At 42.1% G+C, this 22,642-nt stretch overlaps 1 protein-coding gene across 1 annotated transcript in view; it reads right to left on the reverse strand.

Annotated features, from left to right (window-relative positions):
- The window catches only part of LOC124775342, a 170,014-nt gene that overhangs the window by 100,948 nt on the left and 46,424 nt on the right, over window positions 1-22,642 (reverse strand). Inside the window, exons 4-5 of the mRNA XM_047250177.1 lie at window positions 19,360-19,493; window positions 16,043-16,127 (exon numbers count right to left, since the gene is read on the reverse strand). Of these exons, the coding sequence (XP_047106133.1) occupies window positions 16,043-16,127; window positions 19,360-19,493 (219 nt within the window). The remainder of the gene's footprint in view (window positions 1-16,042; window positions 16,128-19,359; window positions 19,494-22,642) is intronic.

Consider the following 22,642-nt stretch of genomic DNA (forward strand, 5'->3'; position numbering starts at 1 on the left):
GTGAAGACGACCATCGACCTACTGTGGCAAAAATGTGATTCATCCGAAGAGACGACACGTTTCCATCGATCGACGGTAGAAACCCTATGGTCTGCTGCCCACTGCAATGGTAATTGACGTCGTCATTCGATCAATATGTGGACACGTATGGGTGGTCTGCTGCGAAGCTACATGTTCAACGATGTACAACGAACGGTGTGCTCCGAAAGACTTGGGCGTGCGCCAGCATTGTGCTCTTTCGGCAGAGATACCACAGATTAGCATCTATCCTACTTTACAGAACAGACAAGCCTCCGAACCCCACGTTCTTTGAAGAGTCGTGGATGTCCAACCATTTAGCGCCTAGTGGTAGTTTCACTGTCTTTCTGTCTCTTTCCTTAGATGCTCACCACAGTAGCAAGTGAATATTCGACCAGCTTCGCCGTTTTGAAGATACTCGTTTTTATTATTAAAGTATTAAATAACCTGCTCCTTGTCAGGAGTCGCTTATGTCAATGGATATCCCCATTTACAGCTCATATCTTCACATCTTCACATCTTGGGTTAACAGTGTACGTTTTTGACACCTTTGAAACGTTTCTAACGGTGTTAGTCCTAGTCAGATTCTTGCAGACTTTTTGCGTTAACGATTTGATCTTCTTCTTCTTCTAGTGTTCAAACCTGAGGTTGGTTTGCAACAGAGCGCCATTCCTCTCTTCTGTCTGCATTCATCTTCATTTCCACGTATGTGTTACATCCAATGTCATTCATGATCTGTTGCATGCATGATATCTTTGCTCGCTCCCTCCGATTCCTTCCCTCAATAGCTCCTTCTGCTATTGTTCCAATGATGTTATTGTGTCGTAGGATGTGCATTACAGGTTTGTCTCTTCTTGTTTCAATGTGCCTCCATAGAGATCTAGTTTCCTGTACTCTTATAAGCACCATTTATTAATAATTACTATTAAAAACAGTCTTGATCACAATTTATTTTATAAGGTGACCGGTTTCGACCACTGCTGTGGTCATCTTCAGACCATTGAGTGGAAACCCCCTTTCTGTTGGAGAATCTCCAACAGAAAGGGGTTTCCACTCAATGGTCTGAAGATGACCACAGCAGTGGTCGAAACCGGTCACCTTATAAAATAAATTGTGATCAAGACTGTTTTTAATAGTAATTATTTACAATTTTATTGATCACTGCTGTTCCCATAATGCATTCAAAAGTAACACCATTTATTACTTTGTCTTTCCAGCTGATCTTCATCATCCTTTTATAGCACATCTCCAGGGCCTCAAGCCTTCTTCTCTCTTCTCCTCCAATTGTCCAAGCTTCACATCCGTATAGGGCTACACTCCAAACGAAAGCTTCCTTATTTTAAGACTAATGTTCTTGCTGGTGAGTAAGTTCCTCCTCCGATTAAATGCAATTTTGGCCTTTAATATTCTGCTCGCAATTTCTTTCCGGCTTCTACCATCCCTTGTGACTTTGCTTCCCAGGTAAGTAAATTCCTCTATCACTTCCAATTCTCATTCTCCAAGGTTCACATTCTCCTTCTGTACTGCAAACCATCACTGAGCCATGGTGCAGTTCACGTTGGTGCTGTTTATAGGTTTCAGCCCTCTCTTGGAGGCCAGACGGTATCGTTTAGTTGGCATGGTTGCGGTTGTTTGTCCTCTTCTCGTGTTGACTGGTGCCACTCGGTTTCGCAAGCGTGTCCTGTCCGCTAGTGGCATGCAGTAATTGTTGCCCTATCTTTGGGGCGACGTCGTTGTTTTTCCGGGTTGTGTGAGTGTGCGAGTTCGGTTGGGGACTCAGGAGGAGCCAGGTCCGCGCAGTGAGAACACACTGGGACCACTGGCGGCACACATGGACTGCCGGATGGAAGGGCTGTGGTCACTAGGCTGCACGACCTCGTCGTAAACCGGATCCAGCAAGCTTTAAGGTGAGTGCATTTTAATACAAGTAGAGAAACCTCCACTACTGTGATGTCTCGCGATTCTCGAGTGACTTGGGTTCGTGTTGCTGCTCGTAGTGTCGCCGAGGCGAAGAGCAGCGAGTGGAATGCTTGGGGAAGGTGGATCTGATCAGCTTTCCTCGACTTCGTATTACTATTTACTCCGTTCAAATTGTTAGATTTGTTAAGTTCAACCAGTCATAATTTTTGTTGGCTGGTTCCGTTAACGCCCCAGTTACCTGCCCTGGGGGTAAGTGTATGCAACGGCAGTGTACGTTTTCTCGCCTTGCCGCTGCTGTCCGGTAAGGCTCGTAGTTTTGACAGCTTTCTTGATTGTAGGCCGGTTGGTGATTCTTCTACTCTGGTGGTAGTGGTTCCTTTCCGTTCTGGGCGCTTTAAACACAGTTCTCTGGGAACATAGTACAGACCGCCGGTTCCAGCTTTGGCATATTGTTCCATCGTTGAATTTGGTTTATCGGACGTCAGGTAGCTTCAGCAAGATTATCATTAGTCATTCGTTAGACTGCCACTAGTCTGAGTTGCCATCTTGTGAAGTGAATGCCACTCCTGGCTGCCTATCTCATCGCTCGCGGAAGTGTCTGTTGCCGGACCTTCTCAGAGGTCGATTCCTGGAGCACCGTCAGTGGCCCCTTGGTTCTTGTAAGACATGTGTGTTCTAAAAGGAGGTCTGATGGCCAGTAGTTCAGTGTAACTCTCCTTCAGTCCACGCCCTCTGCGGGTATAGTCTGCCTTTAAGGAACTTATGTACTGGTCCTCGTGTTTTATTATTTTGTTATTTATTGCAACACCTTGTAACGCCTACATTATAGGTTATATTTGTCTAGTTCTGGTCGCCTTGTGGAATAAATCTAGCAGTGTAGTGTTCAGAGGATGTTAAGGGTTGTGTTACAAAGTTTACTATCATCTTACTTCACCCGTTTGGTGATCAGTTGCTTGTTTTTTAATTAACCTTTGCTATTGTATTTGCTATTTTACAGCAGGCTTCTTAATTTTTATATTATTGCCATTCCTGTCGTGTAAGGCCTTCAGCCGTGATTATGGTCACTTGCCTTAAAATTCTAATTTGGTATTTATATTTACGCAATAAGCTTTTAAAACCTTATTAACTGCCATTACTGGCGTCTGATGCCTTCTGCTGTGTTTGTGGCGACTTGCCTTTAACATTTCAATACCTAATTTCTAATTTGCAGCGAGTTTTAAACAATTCTTAATTTGTTGCCATTTCTGGCTTGTAAGGCCTTCTGCCCAGATCACAGTGGCTTGCTTTTAAAACATTATCTGCTCTATTTGTATTTAATTGTGATTTGCTAAATTGTAACTCACAGAAAACACTGTTATTTACAGTTGTTTATTCCTTCATTAATAACGTGAGGCATTTTTATTTATTTGTTGAGTCTGGAATTACTGGTTTAAAATAAATTGTGTGTAGCTGTAAAAGGTTACCAATAGTAACTGATTACGGCCCCGTCCACAATCGTAACCGAATCCTGCCTTCCCTTGACTACCAGGTTTCAATCACTTTAGTCTTTTTCTTGTTTATTCTCATTCCATACTGACTGCATAGAATCCTTTCCATTGTTCTGGGGACATCCTCTAGACCTTCTTTTGCCTCCCTGACTATAGCAATATCTTCTGCATAACGTAGCATGTCTATCTTCTGTCCATTAATTTTGATCACCACCTCAGTAGTTTCTTGAACTTGGTCTATAGCTTCCTGGATGTAAGCACTGAATATAAGAGGAGACAGAGCACATCCTTGTCTTACCCCTTTTCTAATATTTTCTTATTGTTCCTGGTGACAGTTCCTAGTGATTGCCAACTCATTATTATAGAAACTGAGTATCACACGGATGTCTTTGTACTTCATTCCACTTTTCCTCAGCACTCTGAACATCTCTTGCCAGATAACGTTATGAAATGACTTTTCCAGGTCTACAAAGGCAATATAAGTTGGTTTATTTTTCTGTAATTGATTTTCGACAAGGAGTCTCAGTGCCAGAATCGCTTCTCTTGTTCCCAATCCCCTTCTGAAACCAACCTGATCTTCACTCAGCATATCCTCCACCTTCTCTTCAATTCTCTTCAAAACTATTTTTATGAGAATTTTTGATGCATGTGATATTAGGTTTAAAGGTCGGTACTGTTCACATTTTGTAGCTGCTGCCTTTTTTGGTATAAGAACAATGATGCATTTCTGGACGTCTGTCGGTATCTCACCTGTGTTATAGAGGGACCTAATAAATTAAAGCGGCATCGTTTTCATGCTGTCACCAGCATTCTTTGTTAGTTCCCAGGGGTATCATCAATACCTGTCACTTTGTTGTCCCGTAGTTCTTTTAGAGCTTTGTCAAATTCTTCTTGCAGAATGTCATCTCCCTTGCCATCTTCGTCTACTCGCTTTTCTCTTCCTATTACGTCCTACGAAAGAGGTGTTCCGACATACAACTCCTATATGTATTCTTCCCATCTTTTCACAATGTCTGCACCTAACAGCATTTTCCCCTCTTTATTTTCTATTGTGCCTGAGAGTGTTGTTTTACGTTTGTTAAAAAATTCATTTTCTGTTCTGTAGGCTAAATCAGTCCTTCCGTTTTGCATATTTTCCTTCACTTCCCTGCACATTTCCTCAAGAAAATTTTCTTTCACTTTCCAAGCTTCTCTATTGACTAAATTCCTTAGTCTTCTGTATTCAGCTTTTCCTAATTCATCAGATGCGTTTTTGTATAATCTGTTTTCTATAAGCTCAATAATATCTGCTGTAATCTATTGCACCTTGTTTTTGGGTTTAATTTTCCCAACTATCTTTTCTACTGCTTAGTATGTACGGATTTAATTTGATCCCAGTCTTCATTTACTTCACCATGTTGGAAATTTTTAGATAGGTTGACTGTTTCTTGCGCATAGCGCTTTACCAGCACCTCAGTTTTCAGTTTTTCTAGTTCCCATTTAAGTTTTACTGGCTTCTTAAAACATTTGTATCTGAATGAATTTTTCATCAGGACCCGGTTATGGTCACTGCCTGTGTCTGTAGATGGATAGCTGCTGCAATCTTTTACCTGGTTCCTAAAACGTGCTTCCACTAGAATGTAGTGAAACTGTTGTCTCCTCAGGTCTACAGGGGACTTCCATGTGTATCTTCTTCGTTTGTGGTGTTGGAAAAGTGTGGTTGCAACAACTAATTGGTGCCTCGAGCAGAACTTGATTAGTCGATCTCCTCTTTCATTTCTTCCTCCAAGTCCATATTTTTCAACAATTCCTTCCTCCGGTTCACCACCAACAACCGCATTACAGTCCTCCATGGTAATCAGGTTTTCATCTCCCTTAACATTTATCATCGCATTAATTATTTCTTCGTATATTTTGTCAACAACTGCATGTTCTTCTTTGGATGTTGGCATGTGTATTTGTATTATCACAGTATCAAAAAAAAAAAAATGGTTCAAATGGCTCTGAGCACTATGGGACTTAACATCTATGGTCATCAGTCCCCTAGAACTTAGAACTACTTAAACCTAACTAACCTAAGGACATCACACAACACCCAGTCATCACGTATCACAGTATCCTTTGGTTTGGTTTCAAGTATGACTAGTATTATTCGAGAGCTATATTGCACATGTCCCTTGAAACGTGGAACATAGTTTTTCCTCAAAATTATTCCAACTCCTCCCATTCCTGGTCTATCTTGGTCAGTCCCGGTGTGAATGACTCTGTATTCTTCAGAGCATAAATCACCTCGTTGGGGCCATCTCATCTCCGAGATGCCTAGGATATCGATTTCCAGTCGTTACATTTCAAGTTTTAGATTTTCTAGCTTTATATTGTGAATAATGCATAAAATAGTTTTAGCTAGTATAAGTTTCCCGACGTATTTTAAAGTGCGTAGGCATCACGCGTCCCAGAATACAGACTTTAAGAAAAAGTCCTTTTCTTGATTAAGCCGTTAATAACGACACGTTAAAACACTAAGAAGTAAAAAAAGTTGCGCTTTCTTGCCACGGGATACTGGACTAGTATCACTTTTATTGTCACTGAATGTAGTCGTAATGCTAGTCAGGCAGAGCTATATCCTTACAAAGACGCACCTTCTGCACGGATGTTTTCTCATCTTGTTCTGGCGCTACAGGAAACACGAAAACTCAAGCAACACAATCGTCCTAGGATTTAATATAGGAACCGCCAAAATTACTGTTCTCATTTCTGTTGGAATGATTTCACACGAGAGTGCACGACGGCTTTAGCAGAAGACTGCAAATTTTAAAACCAGTGTACATTGCATTTAAAGACGTCATCATCTGCTACATCTTGTTATGTGCATTTACACCAAGAATTGCATGCAAATGCGTTCGAGAATCGTATACTACAGTTCTGTCGGTGGCCACAGCAGCGAATCGTCGCCCGTGAGAACGTCTTTTCCGACTTTTTAATTTTTTTTTTTTTTACCGTTGTGTGTTTCTTCTCAAGCAAACGACAGATAAGTACAAGGAATATGCATTACTATTCCAGCGAAAATCCACATTGGCTTAGATGGGTGGAATATCTGCATCAATGGAGAGATAATGTCTGATGACGGGTGCTTGTTACTTCAGTTATTGGCCTTTATTTCATCAACAGTAACCTAACTGACAGGTAGACGCCATCTTTCTCGTGATCTCTTTCTCATCTTCTGGAAGAAGTGACGCTAAGATTCGAGATGCTTACGTGGTACCAGTGCGATGGATATCCAACACGTAATGCCTTGCAGTTGTATCGTGTTCGTAGCCGAAGGTATCCAGCCAGATAGATTGGTCGTGGGTGAGCGGAGGATTGGTCTGCTCGGTCTCCAGACTTTACTCCTCTGGACTTTTTTCTGTGGGAATGCATGAAAAACTTTCTCTATCGAAACATTCCAGCTATTCCAGATAACATAAAGGAACGTAATTCATTTCAGCAGGCAACATTGGAAACAGCGATGAATTCCTTCAATGTGTCCGTGTTCATGGTCACTACTTTGAACACCTGTTACTGCTCTACCCTTTTTTTGCCCACAAAGTATTACGGTAGTACACAATGATATTAAATATTCTATTTTTTGTTTCTTATTAATTTGAATGTTATGCTTACGCGAATACGGAAGACGTTTTGAGTAGCTTTTGAGGAGAGGAATAAATTGCCGAATGAAAAATATAGGGTGTAGTTTAAAAGTGACCTACTGCTGTTCATATATTCGTGACGAACAAAGATACAATAAAAGAAATCATAATGATTAATGTGGCCCTTGTAGTTATTTATTTGATATGATTTTTTATTGTTCTTCTGAACCAGAAGTTACCTGCGGTTTTCAAGGTACATGGGACACCCTTGCATATCTCAATGCGAAGGAGCGCTGTCACTGACACTGTTAACATTGGAAATGTCATAAACAATAATCCTCTGTAAGGTTTCGACGGTCAAGTTATCATAGAATTTCCGGTTTCGTGTAGTACGCAAACGATGGTGTTGACACAATTAACAATTCCAATATTTGCTGTGGAGCTGACGCTCACGGGCTGGTTGGGAAATGTGTACACTCGAATATCCAAACACTTTTGTGCTGTTCATCAGGAAATTTCATGTTTCTGTCAATGATTATGTAATTAGCTCTCGAAAATACCAGAAACAAGTGTAAGGCTCTTGTAGCAAGTTGGATCAAAATTTCTTTCGCTTACCCGTGGGTAATATATTTATGTCTGTAATCACTAATTAAAATAAAATGTTGTGTGAATCAGGATAAACAGTCGTCAAAGCCGCAGTATGTGGTATTCTCTTCCTAATATAAGCACATAAAATAGACTGAGGTGAAAAATTCACGTACAGACACATACACACATTTTATAACGCGTCATTCACGGATGTAACAATACTGGTATCTATCCCAAATTCTGTTGCAGTGTTTATTTTTTGCTTAACGCAAACTGCATCCTTGTGTATTGGAGACAGTAGTTGCGATGCTGTGCGATTTTCCGTTCCTCGAATGAATTGTGTCACTTTATAGCCTCAAATTAAATTCGAGATGTTCGTAGAGAGAAATATTATTTTCTTCAAGCTGCTATAGTCACATTTTTCAGTGAGAACAAAGCGATTTCGCTAAAATCTGTATCATGTGAAAAATAAACTCCTTAGTCTTAAGACTCCTCAGATCAGCCAGCTTGGCAGTACTACAAGGAAGCAGGTAAATGAGACGCTTTCCCAACACACACACACACACACACACACACACACACATACACACACAAACGTACCCAAGTTTAGAAGTGACAACGACTATTTCGTTCTGCCTTATAAAGAAAGGAATGTGACATGTTTAAGCAATTTAAAATCCAAGTGCAGACTGAGGGTGTAAGAAGTATGTTTAATCACGAGTGAATTACATGCATAATTAATGGGCAGATAAAATTCATAGGCACTTTTATCGTTATAAGTAACTTTTACAGCAGTTCTGAAGTGACCAACGAATTCTCAAGATAAAGAACAACTGGATGAGAACTTCAGGTTAGTTTTTCTTTTCCAGACACCCCCATGCAAGGCCTTTCTCGGGAAAGCTAACAGTGCCTTTAACTGGTTATGAATGTCTATGTTCGTTATACCTTTGACATTTGACTCATTGATCATATTTCGCCAGCATATGCGCGGCTTCCCTGACTGTGTGCAGATAAGCGCAGAGATTTCCATACCCTTTGTCTTCTCAACTGTCTTTTCAATGAACAATGTGCTTCATAGCTCTCCTCGACGTTAACACTGTTGTCTGAACAACATGGTGGAAACGACTGTTCCCATCAGAGCATAATACGTTCTGACCCATTCCATCGTTCAACCACCTTCCTGACGTACTTCCCAGTAGCAGGAACCCGACTCTGAAACAAATTCCCGTATTATATTAGAAAATTAAATAACATCTCCCGCTTCAGGAAACAGGCAATAACGTGCCTACCAAAGCAACAGTAAGGATTACCATTGTCTCTGTACGCAATCGTTATCCATGTACATCCCTCTTTTCAACCCGATCTTCCTCATTTTCCAGTACTCTTAATTGATGCAGCCTCGCTTAAATTTCCTTTCCCAGAACTCGCTACACCAGAAAATATATATTTTGTACACCTATAAATTCTTCTTATATTTACCATGATTGTTATTCATCTACATCTGTATTTACATCTACATAGATACTTCGCAAGCCACTGTAAGGTGCGTGGTGGAGGGTACCCTGTACCATTACTAGTCATTTCCTTCCTGTTCTACTCGCAAACAGAGCGTTGTTGTTGTTGTGGTCTTCAGTCCTGAGACTGGTTTGATGCAGCTCTCCATGCTACTCTATCCTGTGCAAGCTTCTTCATCTCCCAGTACCTACTGCAACCTACATCCTTCTGAATCTGCTTAGTGTATTCATCTCTTGGTCTCCCTCTACGATTTTTACCCTCCACGCTGCCCTCCAATGCTAAATTTGTGAACCCTTGATGCCTCAAAACATGTCCTACCAACCGATCCCTTCTTCTGGTCAAGTTGTGCCACAAACTTCTCTTCTCCCCAATCCTATTCAATACCTCCTCATTAGTTACGTGATCTACCCACCTTATCTTCAGCATTCTTCTGTAGCACCACATTTCGAAAGCTTCTATTCTCTTCTTGTCCAAACTAGTTATCGTCCATGTTTCACTTCCATACATGGCTACACTCCATACAAATACTTTCAGAAATGACTTCGTGACACTTAAATCTATACTCGATATTAACAAATTTCTCTTCTTGAGAAACGCTTTCCTTGCCATTGCCAGTCTACATTTTATATCCTCTCTACTTCGACCATCATCAGTTATTTTACTCCCCAAATAGCAAAACTCCTTTACTACTTTAAGTGTCTCATTTCCTAATCTAATTCCCTCAGCATCACCCGACTTAATTTGAGTACATTCCATTATCCTCGTTTTGCTTTTGTTGATGTTCATCTTATATGAACAGAGCGTATGAGCCCTTATTTCACGAATCTTATCTTCGTGGACTTTACGCGCAGTGTATGTTGGCGGGAGTAGAATCGTTCGCAGTCAGTTTCAAATGCCGGTTTTCTAAATACTCTCAATAGAATTTTTCAAAAAGAACGTCACCTTACCACCAGGGATTGCCATTTGAGTTCCTGAAGCATCTCCGTAACAGTTAAGCGTTGTTCGAACCTACCGGTGACAATCTAGCAGCGTGCCTCTGATTTGCTTCGATGTCTTCGTTTAATCCAACTTAGTAAAGATCAAAAACACTCGAGCAGCACACAAGAATTGATCGCACCAGCGTCCTACATGCGGTCTCCTTTATAGGTGAACCACTCTCTCCTAAAATTCTCCCAATAAACAGAAGCTGACCATTCGCCTTCCATACCACAGTTCTCACATGCTCGTTCCATCTCATATCGCTTTGCGACGTTACGCCCAGATATTTAAACTACTTGACTGTGTCAAGTAGGACACTAGTAATACTGTATCTGAACATTACAGGTTTGATCTTCCTACTCATCCGCATTACCTTACATTTTTCTACATTTAGGGCTTGCTGGCATTCATCTCACCAACTGGTCGAAGTCGTCTTGTATCTTCCTACTGTCACACAACTTCGTCACCTTACCGTACACCACGACATCATCGGCAAACAATCGCAGATTGCTGCCCAACCTGTCCGCAAAATTATTTATGTATGCGGAGAACAATTGGGGTCCTATAAGACTTTCCTGGGGCGCTCCTGACGGTTCCTTTGTCACAATTATTATTAAGGGTTCACAGGTAGATGCCGTGTTTCTTGACTTCCGCAAGGCGTTCGATACAGTTCCCCACAGTCGTTTAATCAACAAAGTAATAGCAGATGGACTATCAGACCAATTGTGTGATTGGATTGAGGAGTTCCTAGATAACAGGACGCAGCATGTCATTCTCAATGGAGAGAAGTCTTCCGAAGTAAGAGTGATTTCAGGTGTGCCGCAGGGGAGTGTCATAGGACCGTTGCTATTCACAATATACATAAATGACCTTGTGGATGACATCGGAAGTTCACTGAGGCTTTTTGCGGATGATGCTGTGGTGTATCGAGAGGTTGTAACAATGGAAAATTGTACTGAAATGCAGGAGGATCTGCAGCGAATTGACGCATGGTGCAGGGAATGGCAATTGAATCTCAATGTAGACAAGTGTAATGTGCTGCGAATACATAGAAAGATAGATCCTTTATCATTTAGCTACAAAATAGCAGGTCAGCAACTGGAAGCAGTTAATTCCATAAATTATCTGGGAGTACGCTTTAGGAGTGATTTAAAATGGAATGATCATATAATGTTGATCGTCGGTAAAGCAGATCCCAGACTGAGATTCATTGGAAGAATCCTAAGGAAATGCAATCCGAAAACAAAGGAAGTAGGTTACAGTACGCTTGTTCGCCCACTGCTTGAATACTGCTCAGCAGTGTGGGATCCGTACCAGATAGGGTTGATAGAAGATATAGAGAAGATCCAACGCAGAGCAGCGCGCTTCGTTACAGGATCATTTAGTAATCGCGAAAGCGTTACGGAGATGATAGATAAACTCCAGTGGAAGACTCTGCAGGAGAGACGCTCAGTAGCTCGGTACGGGCTTTTGTCTAAGTTTCGAGAACATACCTTCACCGAAGAGTCAAGCAGTATATTGCTCCCTCCTACGTATATCTCGCGAAGAGACCATGAGGATAAAATCAGACAGATTAGAGCCCACACAGAGGCATACCGACAATCCTTCTTTCCACGAACAATACGAGAATGGAATAGAAGGGAGAACCGATAGAGGTACTCAAGGTACCCTCCGCCACACACCGTCAGGTGGCTTGCAGAGTATGGATGTAGATGTAGATTATCACGATTAGTGGCACCAACTGGATTAGTACAAATAATGTCAGTATTAATTTTGCTAGTTCGTAGTCAGTATAATTTACTCTCGCTGCCACTTCAATCAAATCCGTTTAATACCGGTTGTGATACAAAAATCGTTATTTCTTAGGTAACTACGACATGATACTACCGTACGAGTATGTATAAAACTCTGGTCCGATGTAACAGAGGACTTGATGCGCCTAATTAGATTTGGCTAAACAAATAAACAAATTAGTAAAATAGTCCAGAGATGGCGAGTCTGTTGGAAAGGTCGACTTAAGCCGTTACGTTCAATTGGTGGTTCGCAGTCTCTCTTCCAAGTGGGGAGACTTTGTGTTTCACCGGAGTTCTGCTTTGACACATCCTCAGAGTAGAAAACGTAAAGCACAGGAATCGCTCCCTCCCCTTCGTCTGATCCGCCGCAGGAGGGAGAGCAGTGCCTCCCTGCTTAGGTCGGTACTACAGAACTAATATTTTCCGGAGTACCAATAGTTCTGTGTCGCTTCCGAGGTAACGAAACCGGGAGACGCTCGCTCCGGTGCCCACTCTGAAGTGGCGTCTAGACGCGGTAGGTTAAATACGGTACATTGTAAGACTGGCGTGCACGTCAGCCACTATGTTAGTCGCAGCATGTACTGGACTTCATTATCATGAAGCCAGACGTGCCCACTAAATATGCGATAAGAATCCGGCTGCATTTTTAGAAGACGCACGGTAGAGTCGCAATCACGGTGACAACACACGCTCGCTTCCGAATCTGTGGGCATTCCACCAACTAATCTTCGATGCACTTGTAACGCGTCCTCGTTTTTTCGTCACCATCTCTTTCATAGCTCATTGTGTAGATCTTCCGTTGGTTGCCTCTCTCTTAATGCAAAGAATACTCTCTCCAAAGGCCTGGAAGAACTCTCACTACGTAATTCATGTATTATTCCATGAATACCTTGCTTGTGCTAGTAGTAATCTGTAAGTGTGGACCCTTGGCTGTTTCCACACTGTGAAGGCTGTCTCGCTTCTCCAATTCTTCCTAAGAGTGATATACAGATTTTAATTCATTTGCACCATCGCAGTTACTTCTGTAGCCCTTGCCCCAATCCATAAATGACATAATCGCTCATCGACTGAAACACCTGGTTTCGTTTGCGAGATCCGATGCTGGGACAAGGAGACGGGTAGTTTTGCAGTAAGGTATAATTTACGTATGAAACTGCAAGAAAGAGCGACACAGATGTAGGTTGGGTTGTTTGGGGGAGGAGACCAGACAGCGAGATAATCGGTCTCATCGGATTAGGGAAAGATGGGGAAGGAAGTCGGCCGTGCCCTTTCAAAGGAATCACCTCGGCATTTGCCTGGAGAGATTTAGGGAAATCACAGAAAACCTAAATCAGGATGGCCGGACGCGGGATTGAACCTTCGTCCTCCTCCCAAATGGAGGTACATTTTTGATTAATCACACTACATCTTTTCTTCTAATTAATCTCGTCACTGAAATGACGATTCAGAGAGATAATTCTTCTTCAAGGCTTCACAGGTTTGGCCCTTCCTGAGAACTAATTCCGTAAAGGCGCTACAAGGCATACTTTGTGAGCAAAATCCCAACCAAAAGCGGAGCTGCAGCATCTGCAGACGATTTTCCGGAAGAGTGATTACAACCTCCGTCACATCCAGCGTGTCATGTTTTAATCCTTACGTAGCGAATACTTCACCGAAAAATATTCCAGAGATATAACGTCAAGTATGTACTTCATCCAAGACGAAAGCATCGTTGGGATGTGTTAAGGTCGACCTAGGACTAGGCACCCCTTGACAATGCGGAACAGTATAGGAAAGATGCACAGAGCCAAGCGTCATACAGATTAATAACAATCAACAAATTTAGTTGTCACAGAGCACCCCATCTCCAAAGAACATATGAGTTATGTCGGCGTCAGCTTGTTGAAACAGGCCAACAAATTTCGGAATTGCGTTTTAAAAGAACCTGTAGAGATCCCCCTGCATGCATAAAGTCAGTGGTTTCCGACTAATTCATATTTGGGACCCAGCCTTCAGTGCGCTCGAAGTACGACAGTCCATGGGAAGTTCCACTCGCGCCACGTCAACTGAATGACTGAGACGACACTTCGTAGGCAGTCCTCTTCCCTATCAGCAGCGTGACAACCCCGCGGTGGCGGCACAGGGCTTCGGGATCGCTGTTCGTGTCTCGGCCACGCACTGACCCCTCCACCTCGCAAGATGCTCCACGGACGGGTACTTTCGGCGTGAAAAGGCGCGGCCTATAATTGAGATGACAGAACTCATGGGATAGCGATAAGCACATATACAAATGGCAGTAGCACCGCTTACGAAAGGTATAAAAAAAAGCAGCGCACTGGCGGAGCTGTCATTTCTATTCATATGATGCATGTGAAAAGGTTTTCGAAGCGATTATGGCGGCATGACGAGAATCAACAGTCTTCCAAAGCGGGATGGTACTTGGAGCGAGACGCATGGGACATTCCATTTCAGAAGTCTTTAGGTAATTCAGTATTCCGAGATCTGCAGTGTCAATAGTTTGCCGAGAATAATACATTTCAGGCATTACATCTCACCATGGACAACGCAGTGACCGACGGCCTTCGCTTAACGACCGAGAGCAGCGGCGTTTGCGTAAAGTTGTCAACGCTAACAGACAATCAACACTGCTTGAAATAACCGCAGAAATTATTATGGGACGTACAACGAACGAATCCATTAGGACAGTGCGATGAAATTAGGCGTTAATGGGCTATGGCAGGAGACTACCGACGCTAGCACCTTTGATGACAACGCGTAATTACCTGCAGCGCCTCTCCTGGTCTCATGACCCTTGACGACTGAAAAACTATGGCCTGCTCAGATATGTCACGATCTCAGTCGGTAACAGCTGATGGTAGGGTTCAGTGTGGTGCAGACCCCACGAAGCCAAGTTGTCAACAAGGCCCAGTAGAAGCTAGTGGTGGCTCTATAATGGTGTGGGCTGTGTTGACATGGAGTGGACTGAGTCCTCTTGATGTTCGGCTGCTTGGAGACCATTTGCAGTCATTCATGGACTTTCTGTTCCTAAACAACGATGGAATTTTTATGGCTGACAATGCGCCACGTCACCGGGTTACAATTGCTGGCGACTAGTTTGAAGAACTTTCTGGACAATGCGAGGGAATGACTTGGCCCCACCAGATCTCCCGACATGAATTCCATTGAACATTTGTGGAACAGTTCCTGCACAGATTTCTGCACCGGCAGTACTTCCGCAATTATGGACAGCTACAGGGGCAGCATGGCTCAGTACTTCTGCAGGGGAATTCTAACGACTTTTTGAGCCCATGCCATGTCTAATTTCTGCACTACGCCGAGCAGACAAATGTCCTACACGATATGAGGAAGTTTTTGTCATCTCAGTGTAAGACCACACCCAGCGGTAGACAGTCATCAAGACCGCCTGAAGGTGGCAATACGTTAGTTTTCCGAAGTATCGTAGCACCTGGCCGCATACTCGTGAATATTTCAAAAGCCTTACTATTCCATCATTCTACCATAGTACATCATGCAGCAGATGACGTATATGTGTCGGAGATTTTGCTGTGTCGACAACGGCGTCAAGTATACTCTCTTGGGATGTTGGGCCAGCGCCATTAGTTACCTCATATGTGTCATTTTTTTTTTAGATATCCTCTGTTTTGGCGATCGCAAAACTGTGTCTCATTCACCACGGACATTCTCCAAAAAAGGAAACGAGAGCAGATCGAGTTTCTGCTGAGGACAAACGGTAAACGACAAGGCATGTATATGTCTTCCGTTTCACATTCTCACTCAACCGTAGATACCACATTTAAAAAAATGCTATTTTTTCCATTGGATCACTCAAGCAGTGATTGTATCTACTTAGTATCATTCACCAGATATTATTATTTTGTCAACTAGTAGCTCTTCTCAGGTACTTTAGGTATTCACAATTAAGACTCATAACCTCAGTGGAATCTAGTTTTAGAAGAAAAATTTACGATTTCTCTTTAATTATCTGACCACAGTGATTGAGACAACAGCTTTTTTTGCTATTTGTCATAATCAACATTCTAATTTACATAAGCCGTTCATTTTCATACAGTCCACACAATTGGATACAGATGAACAACATATCTAAGACGAAGGTAAGTAAAAAAGAAAGAGCACCTACTATAACTTCAGCTTTTACTTCGACCTTCAATGATCCGCGCCCCGTCGTGCGATTACACGTTAATTTTCTTCTGTCGGATTCATTCCTGAAACAGAGAGTAACAAAACGGAATTAAACAAGAGCATTTACGGAATAAATGTGTAACGATAAAACTCACGATTACTTTGGCTTTGTGTATTGTTACTGTGCTTTGTTTATCTCAGGCATTACAACTGACTGTTTCTCTTGTACGCCTCTAGCAGTGTGTGCGAAGAGAAAAGTTACACTGACGGGAAAAGTTGCAACACCATAAAAAAATTAAAAGAAAGTGATAAATTTTGGGAGTAAATTTGTTTAGGTAACATATATAAATGATTAAAATCACAAGATCGCATGTTAATATAAATGCTAAATAAGCCATTGCAAATGTGACATGGTGGTACATTAACAAATGGCGTAACCGGAAAAACACTCCCTGGAATGCTGTTCATGAATGGCAGCCCAATATGTCGTATCACCAGGCTGACACATTTGCAGTCCGGATGCGGGGGTCAACCACGAGATTGCCCCTCTTGTCGTACGAAATCGCAACCCCTGACCATTCTTCTTGTCAGTGCTTTCCACTCATTTCTTTCCTCGCTGATTCTGCGGAGAGGTTTCTCATTTCTTCCCTTATCAGTCCATCTAATTTTCAGCATCCTTCCATAGCATCACGACTCAAACTCTTCGACTGTCTTCTTTTCCGGATATTCCTACGGCCCATGTTCACTACCATACAATGCGGTGCTCCAAACGTACATCCTCAGAAATATCTTCCCCAAATATGGCCAATGTTTGATATGAGTAGACTTTTTTTGGCCTGGAAAGCCCTCCTTGTCTGTAGTAATCTGGGTTTTACGTCTTCCTTGGTCCGTCAGTCATACGTTGTTTTTTCCAAGGTAACAGAATTCCTTCACTTCGCCTATTCCGTGGTCTCCAGTACTTATGTTAGTCGCTGTTCTCATCTCTGCTACTCCCCATTAAATTCCTCTTTCTTCGGTTTACTGTCAACCCACTGTACTCATTGAACTGTTAATAACATTCAGAGTGTCCTGTAATTCCTCCTCATCTGTACTGAGGACAGCCGTGTCATCGACGAATCTTATCATTGTCATTATTTCGCCCTGAACTTTAATTCTGAACCTATTTTTTATATCTGGCACTGATACTTCGACGTAAAGACTGAACTGTAAGGGAGAAAGACAGCATCCCTGTCTTAGCGTTTCTAATGGGGTTAAATTGTCCTTGGTACTCCATTCTTATTGTACCTTCTTCGTTTTCATGCCTATTGCTTATTCCGCTTCTTTTCATACAGCTTACATCCCTTTTCTTGATCGCAAGTCATCCGTAGCTCTGTCGTACTCCGATGATAATACCTCCTATTTCTTCCAAAACGACTTCAGTTTTTCTTCTATCGTGTCAGCAGACTGTTCCTGACATTTGTAGAGGCCTTCCATGTATTTTTCAACTTATTCGCTCTCTCCTCTAAGTTTACTAGAGGAATTCCTCATGTCCTTTTAATGTTGACACCTTTGTTTTTAACTTCTCCTCAGGTATACTGAATGAATCTTTTCGGTGATAATTCCTTCTTCGATTTCTTTACATTTCTTCGGTGCTATTTCACCTTAATATCCCTACACTTTCGTTTATATTTTTGTTGAGTGATTTGTATTGCTGCATTCCTGTCTTTTCCTAAGCATATTTGTACTTCCTATTTTCGTCGATGAACAGAAGTATTTTTCCTGTTACCCAAATTGTCTTCGCAATCACGGTCTTTGTACCCATACCTGTCTGTCCAGGTCTTGGCTGCATTTTTATAGATTTCCATTCCTGTTCAACTGAACTGACTATCGCAATATTCGTCATCACAGTATCTGAAGCTTCAGCGAATTTCAAACACATCCCATGGTTCCTCAGTACTTCAATATCCCTCTTTTTTCTACGTTGATTCCTCCTGACGTTTCTCCATAGTTTCTGCCTACTCTTCGTCATAGCCAGATTATGCTATGAGTTTATAGCTGCTCCTTGGTACTCCTTACAATCCAATATTTGATTTCGAAATCTGTGTTATCATAATGTAATCCAGTTGCATCATCTTCCAAGTGTACCTCCTCCTCTCGTCATTTTTGAACAGTGTATTCACAATTATTAACTTTAATTTCCTATAGAACTCTACTAGTCGCTCTCCTAGTTCGTTCCTACTACTCAACCCCTATTATCCCGTGACTCCGTCTCCAATTTTGTTCCAATCGTCCATGATTATTGGCTTGTCATCTCCCTTTACCTACTGAGTTACTCGCTCAGTGCCGTCCTATTCTTTCTCTTTTTCTACTGCTTGTGACGTTGGCATGTATATTAGAACTATTGTTGATGGCCTTGGTTTGCTGCTGACTCTGATGAGAATAATCCTATCACTGAACTGTTCAAAGTCCCTCATTCTCTGACCGACTTTCCTATTCATAATTCCTATTTCCGATATATCATTTTCTGCTGCAGTTGAGACTACGCTTCATTCGTTTGACCAGAAATCGTTCCATTTCACTTCACTGTCTCCTCCGCCCCAAGATCTAGATTGAACCTTTGTATTTCCGTTTACATATTTTATAGCTTCCCTACCGCTTTCAGATCCCTAATATTCCACTCTCTGACTCGCAACATGTCACCCTCTCGTTGGGTACTCCCTCTTTATGTCATGGTTATCTGCACCATGGCAGTCCCCTCCCGGAGATCGGCTGATCATGAATATTTTCCAATTACGGTCCACGTATCCTGTAGACCCTTTATGTGTCTTTAACGCTGTGGTTTCCGTTGAATTCAGCATCCTCATGTCGTTAATCATTACTGATTTTCGACCTCCTTTTAGTAGCAGTTTCCCAACTTAAGAGTAAGGGAGTGTACTGGACCCCTGCCTGCTCCTGCACATTCTTTGCCAAGGCCGTTGACAGAATGAGGGTGATTCGGCATGCTGAAAGTCTTAGGCCGCTTTTGCTGATAGTTTTTATTCTGCATTCGAATCCTGGACCCAGCCTAAGACGCTACCCCTACCCCGCTGTGATACCAATAAGGACTGTATTTTCGACAAATAAGTTTGTAATAAATACCCTAAACTGGATTCCACATTTAAAGGATAATTACCTCCGTAGTTATCAAGACCTATTATTTACAGAAGGAATGATTTCGGCCAATGATTTATACTTCATGCTGAACTGGTCTCCCACCCTAAGCAGTCTCACCTGTTTCGAGCTGCAGTAGTTATTTCGAGATATATAATGGTCTTTAGCTCCACATGTCAAGCTCACCCGTCCGTCTGGGCGCTGTTGATGGCGAAGCAGGAGCCCACCTCTGTTCTGAGGCGCGGCGCGTGCTGGCAGCAGACGAAGGGCTCGCCGTTCCACCAGCACCGGGACAGCAGCTCCTCGCAAGGCCTGTGTATCTGAAACAATGACGTTTATTTACTGCATCTTAATAGCTTCCTAGATGGAAATGCTACGCATACAACTTTATTGGACAGTGCAGCATCAAAGGAACGACTGCGGTCGCAGGTTCGAATCCTGCCTCGGGCATGGATGTGTGTGATGCCCTTAGGTTGGTTAGGTTCAAGTAGTTCTAAGTTCTAGGCGACTGATGAACTCAGAAGTTAAGTCCCATAGTTCTCAGAGCCATTTGAACCGTCAAAGAAACGGAAAAGTCGGAATACAATTTGTAAGTAGCTTGTTTATGTGTCTGTATGTTGGCAGCGCGATAGACCGCAATAATAACTCTGGCAGCGCTGTGCGAACTCTGTAAGAGACTCTGTGGCTGGTCGGACTTGCAGTTTAAGGTGAACAGCCAGCAGTGATGGAAGAAGGGAGTGAGTAGTCAGCAGTGATGGAGGTTAGAGGTTATTAAAAATGGTTCAAATGGCTCTGAGCACTATGTGACTTAACTTCTGAGGTCATCAGTCGCCTAGAACTTAGAACTAATTAAACCTAACTAACCTAAGGACATCACACACATCCATGCCCGAGGTAGGATTCGAACCTGCGACCGTAGCGGTCACTCGGCTCCGATGAAGAGTCTGAATTGCGCCTAGAACCGCACGGCCACTCCGGCCGGCGGAGGTTATTAATTAGCAGTGTTGGAGGTTTGCAATATTAGCACGAGCGGACGGTCTGAATATGTATGCGTCACGGAGATTTACTACTGATGATTATATAATTTTTGAATTGGTTGTCACATTATTAAAGTAAATAAATTGTTTGGTCTGCAACAAAATCTTTACTTTGCTAACCACATGCCTATTAATAGTTAGAGCCTTCAGTAGTTAGAATCTTTTATTTAGCTGTCTGTATTGGCGCTTGCGGCATTGCCGTAGTTCATGTAATGAAGATTTTTGTGAGGTAAGTCACTTATGATATGTATGGGTTATTCTTAGGTTTCCTTCTTATTCAGTGCCATTCTTTTAAGTTAATTTTAAAGCAGTCAGATCGCGTTATTCTTGAATATTGTGGATAATTAATGAATAGGAGAACTTTGAGTTGTGTTTATCTGGGCTAATTCTGTAGGTCAGTGTTGAAATTATAAGAATAAGAAAAAAGAAAGTAGGCTCAGTTAGGTTCAGTTTCACTCAGCAGTAAGAAGTAAAAACTATTAAGTTTCAAGTTTCTTGGATACGAACTTGGAAAGTGTACGTATTGTTGCCAACAGCTGCGCTACACAAACACTGAATCCTGTTAGTTCTGGAGAAACAAACAACGTAAGACCTCAGTATGTAACTGTTACAGCGTATATTCGTCATGAGCTCTGGTACACTAAGGGCGGCAATTATTTTCATTCTTGTTCAAGCCTGGTGGGTAGTTATGCTGGAGTATTGAGTAGAATTGTTCTGATATGTAACCTGTCAAACACAACATTACAGAAATGTCCTATGGAGTTCAGTTAGGAGCTGGTAGGAAGTCAATATGTTTAATCGACCTGTTTTTCTTCAATATATGGTGACACGGTCCTCAGATTGTTGTAATGTAGTACACTGTTTCACTTGCGCAATACAGTATATTTAACGACAAGTTGCACTAGTTCACGGATGTCACTCGTTCATTTTCAAGTTATCTCTGAGAAGAAAAAAGGCAAATGTTGTTGATATTGTTGTGCAAACTCTACAAGCAAACTATGTATAAATAGAACGTAAAAAGCTATCAATCCGTCAAAACCGATGGGGTCCGTTAGCGCTTGCATCGCCCTGAGACTGGCGAAGCAGTGGCTTGACCGCCAATTATAAGCTTTTTTTCATCCTGTTATATAGGAGTACGTAGATTGCTTGTAGAATCTGCACAATAATTTTAGTAACCGTCAGTTTCTTCTTACTGCAAGAAATGAATCTTCCACAGTTTCAACATACTTCTATTCATTCTCTTATTACCAGTTTGAGATTTAAAGAATCATTATCAAACGTTCATCATCATCTTACAATAATTGTTGTAAAGCGGACACAGAATATGAAAATTATGGAAAAAATTACATCAGGTCTCATTTTCTTGTCAAAGAAAATTATTATTGTTTCGTAGATGGTACAGACATTTTATGAAGTAAATGTTTCAGAGCTGTACTTCACTTGTTTGTTTACTTGTAGCTGTGGTTATCTAGCGGGTAGGGCACAAGACTCCGGCTGTAGAGATTCTCGATTTAGTCCCACAGAGGTGTGGGGTTTCTTCCTCGTTCAAGTCCCTCCAGAAAGGTCCCAGATCCACCCAGCCTGCTATCAAATAATTACCGGTGATCTTTCCCCGTGGGAGAAAGGCGGCCAGTGCCGTGGCGAAGAAAGTTTGCGCACTGCCTGCAGTCAGGCCTATAGTATGCTCATGGAATTTCAGACAGCGCTTTTCACTTGGGGGCTAGTTAACTCCAAATTGCTGCTGCAAATATTAACAAGGTACTTAGACTGTGGAGACGACCATTATCATGCCAGTACAAAAAAATGTAAAACAGAACTTTTTTCACTGAGTGGTATTATCTCCAAAGTTTTCATAGACACCTGAGCTCATTTTGCCATCGAATAAAATTGTGATCTGAACCCAAACGAGGAAAAAACACGTGAGACCATGGGACCATTTTCATCACTCACTGTTAATGTTTGGATCGATATTGTCCAACAGACACCCAGTTCTACAGACAGTCATTTATGTGTCACGTTATCCTGAAGAACCTTCTCCTGCTACTTTCGACAGCAATGACGAAATCGTTTTCACACCTCTACTGCACGATAATCTGCATTACTTTATACAATAATGTCTTCTGCGTGGAATTATGACAGTGCAAGCTACTGTTGCACCCCTGAAATTTTGGCTTGCGAATTGTGCATTTTTAATGTTTTATTCCTGTCACGGCCTTGCAGTAGACGGAAGCCACTGGACGATATTGTTGCCACTACGACAAAAGGCTCCAGATAAACAGGAGTTTGTGACACAGATCAATGGTCGAGCGCATGGAACAGCTAACACGGTGTGACCAAGGGTGAAGTAATATTTTGTAACTCGGGCACATGCTACCGAGAAACTCACAAGTTAAAAATGTTACTGGGCCTAGCAACCCGTGCTAGTGGCAGAG

Source organism: Schistocerca piceifrons, chromosome 1 (genome assembly GCF_021461385.2).
Source record: "Schistocerca piceifrons isolate TAMUIC-IGC-003096 chromosome 1, iqSchPice1.1, whole genome shotgun sequence".
NCBI classification, from domain to species: Eukaryota; Metazoa; Arthropoda; class Insecta; order Orthoptera; family Acrididae; genus Schistocerca; species Schistocerca piceifrons.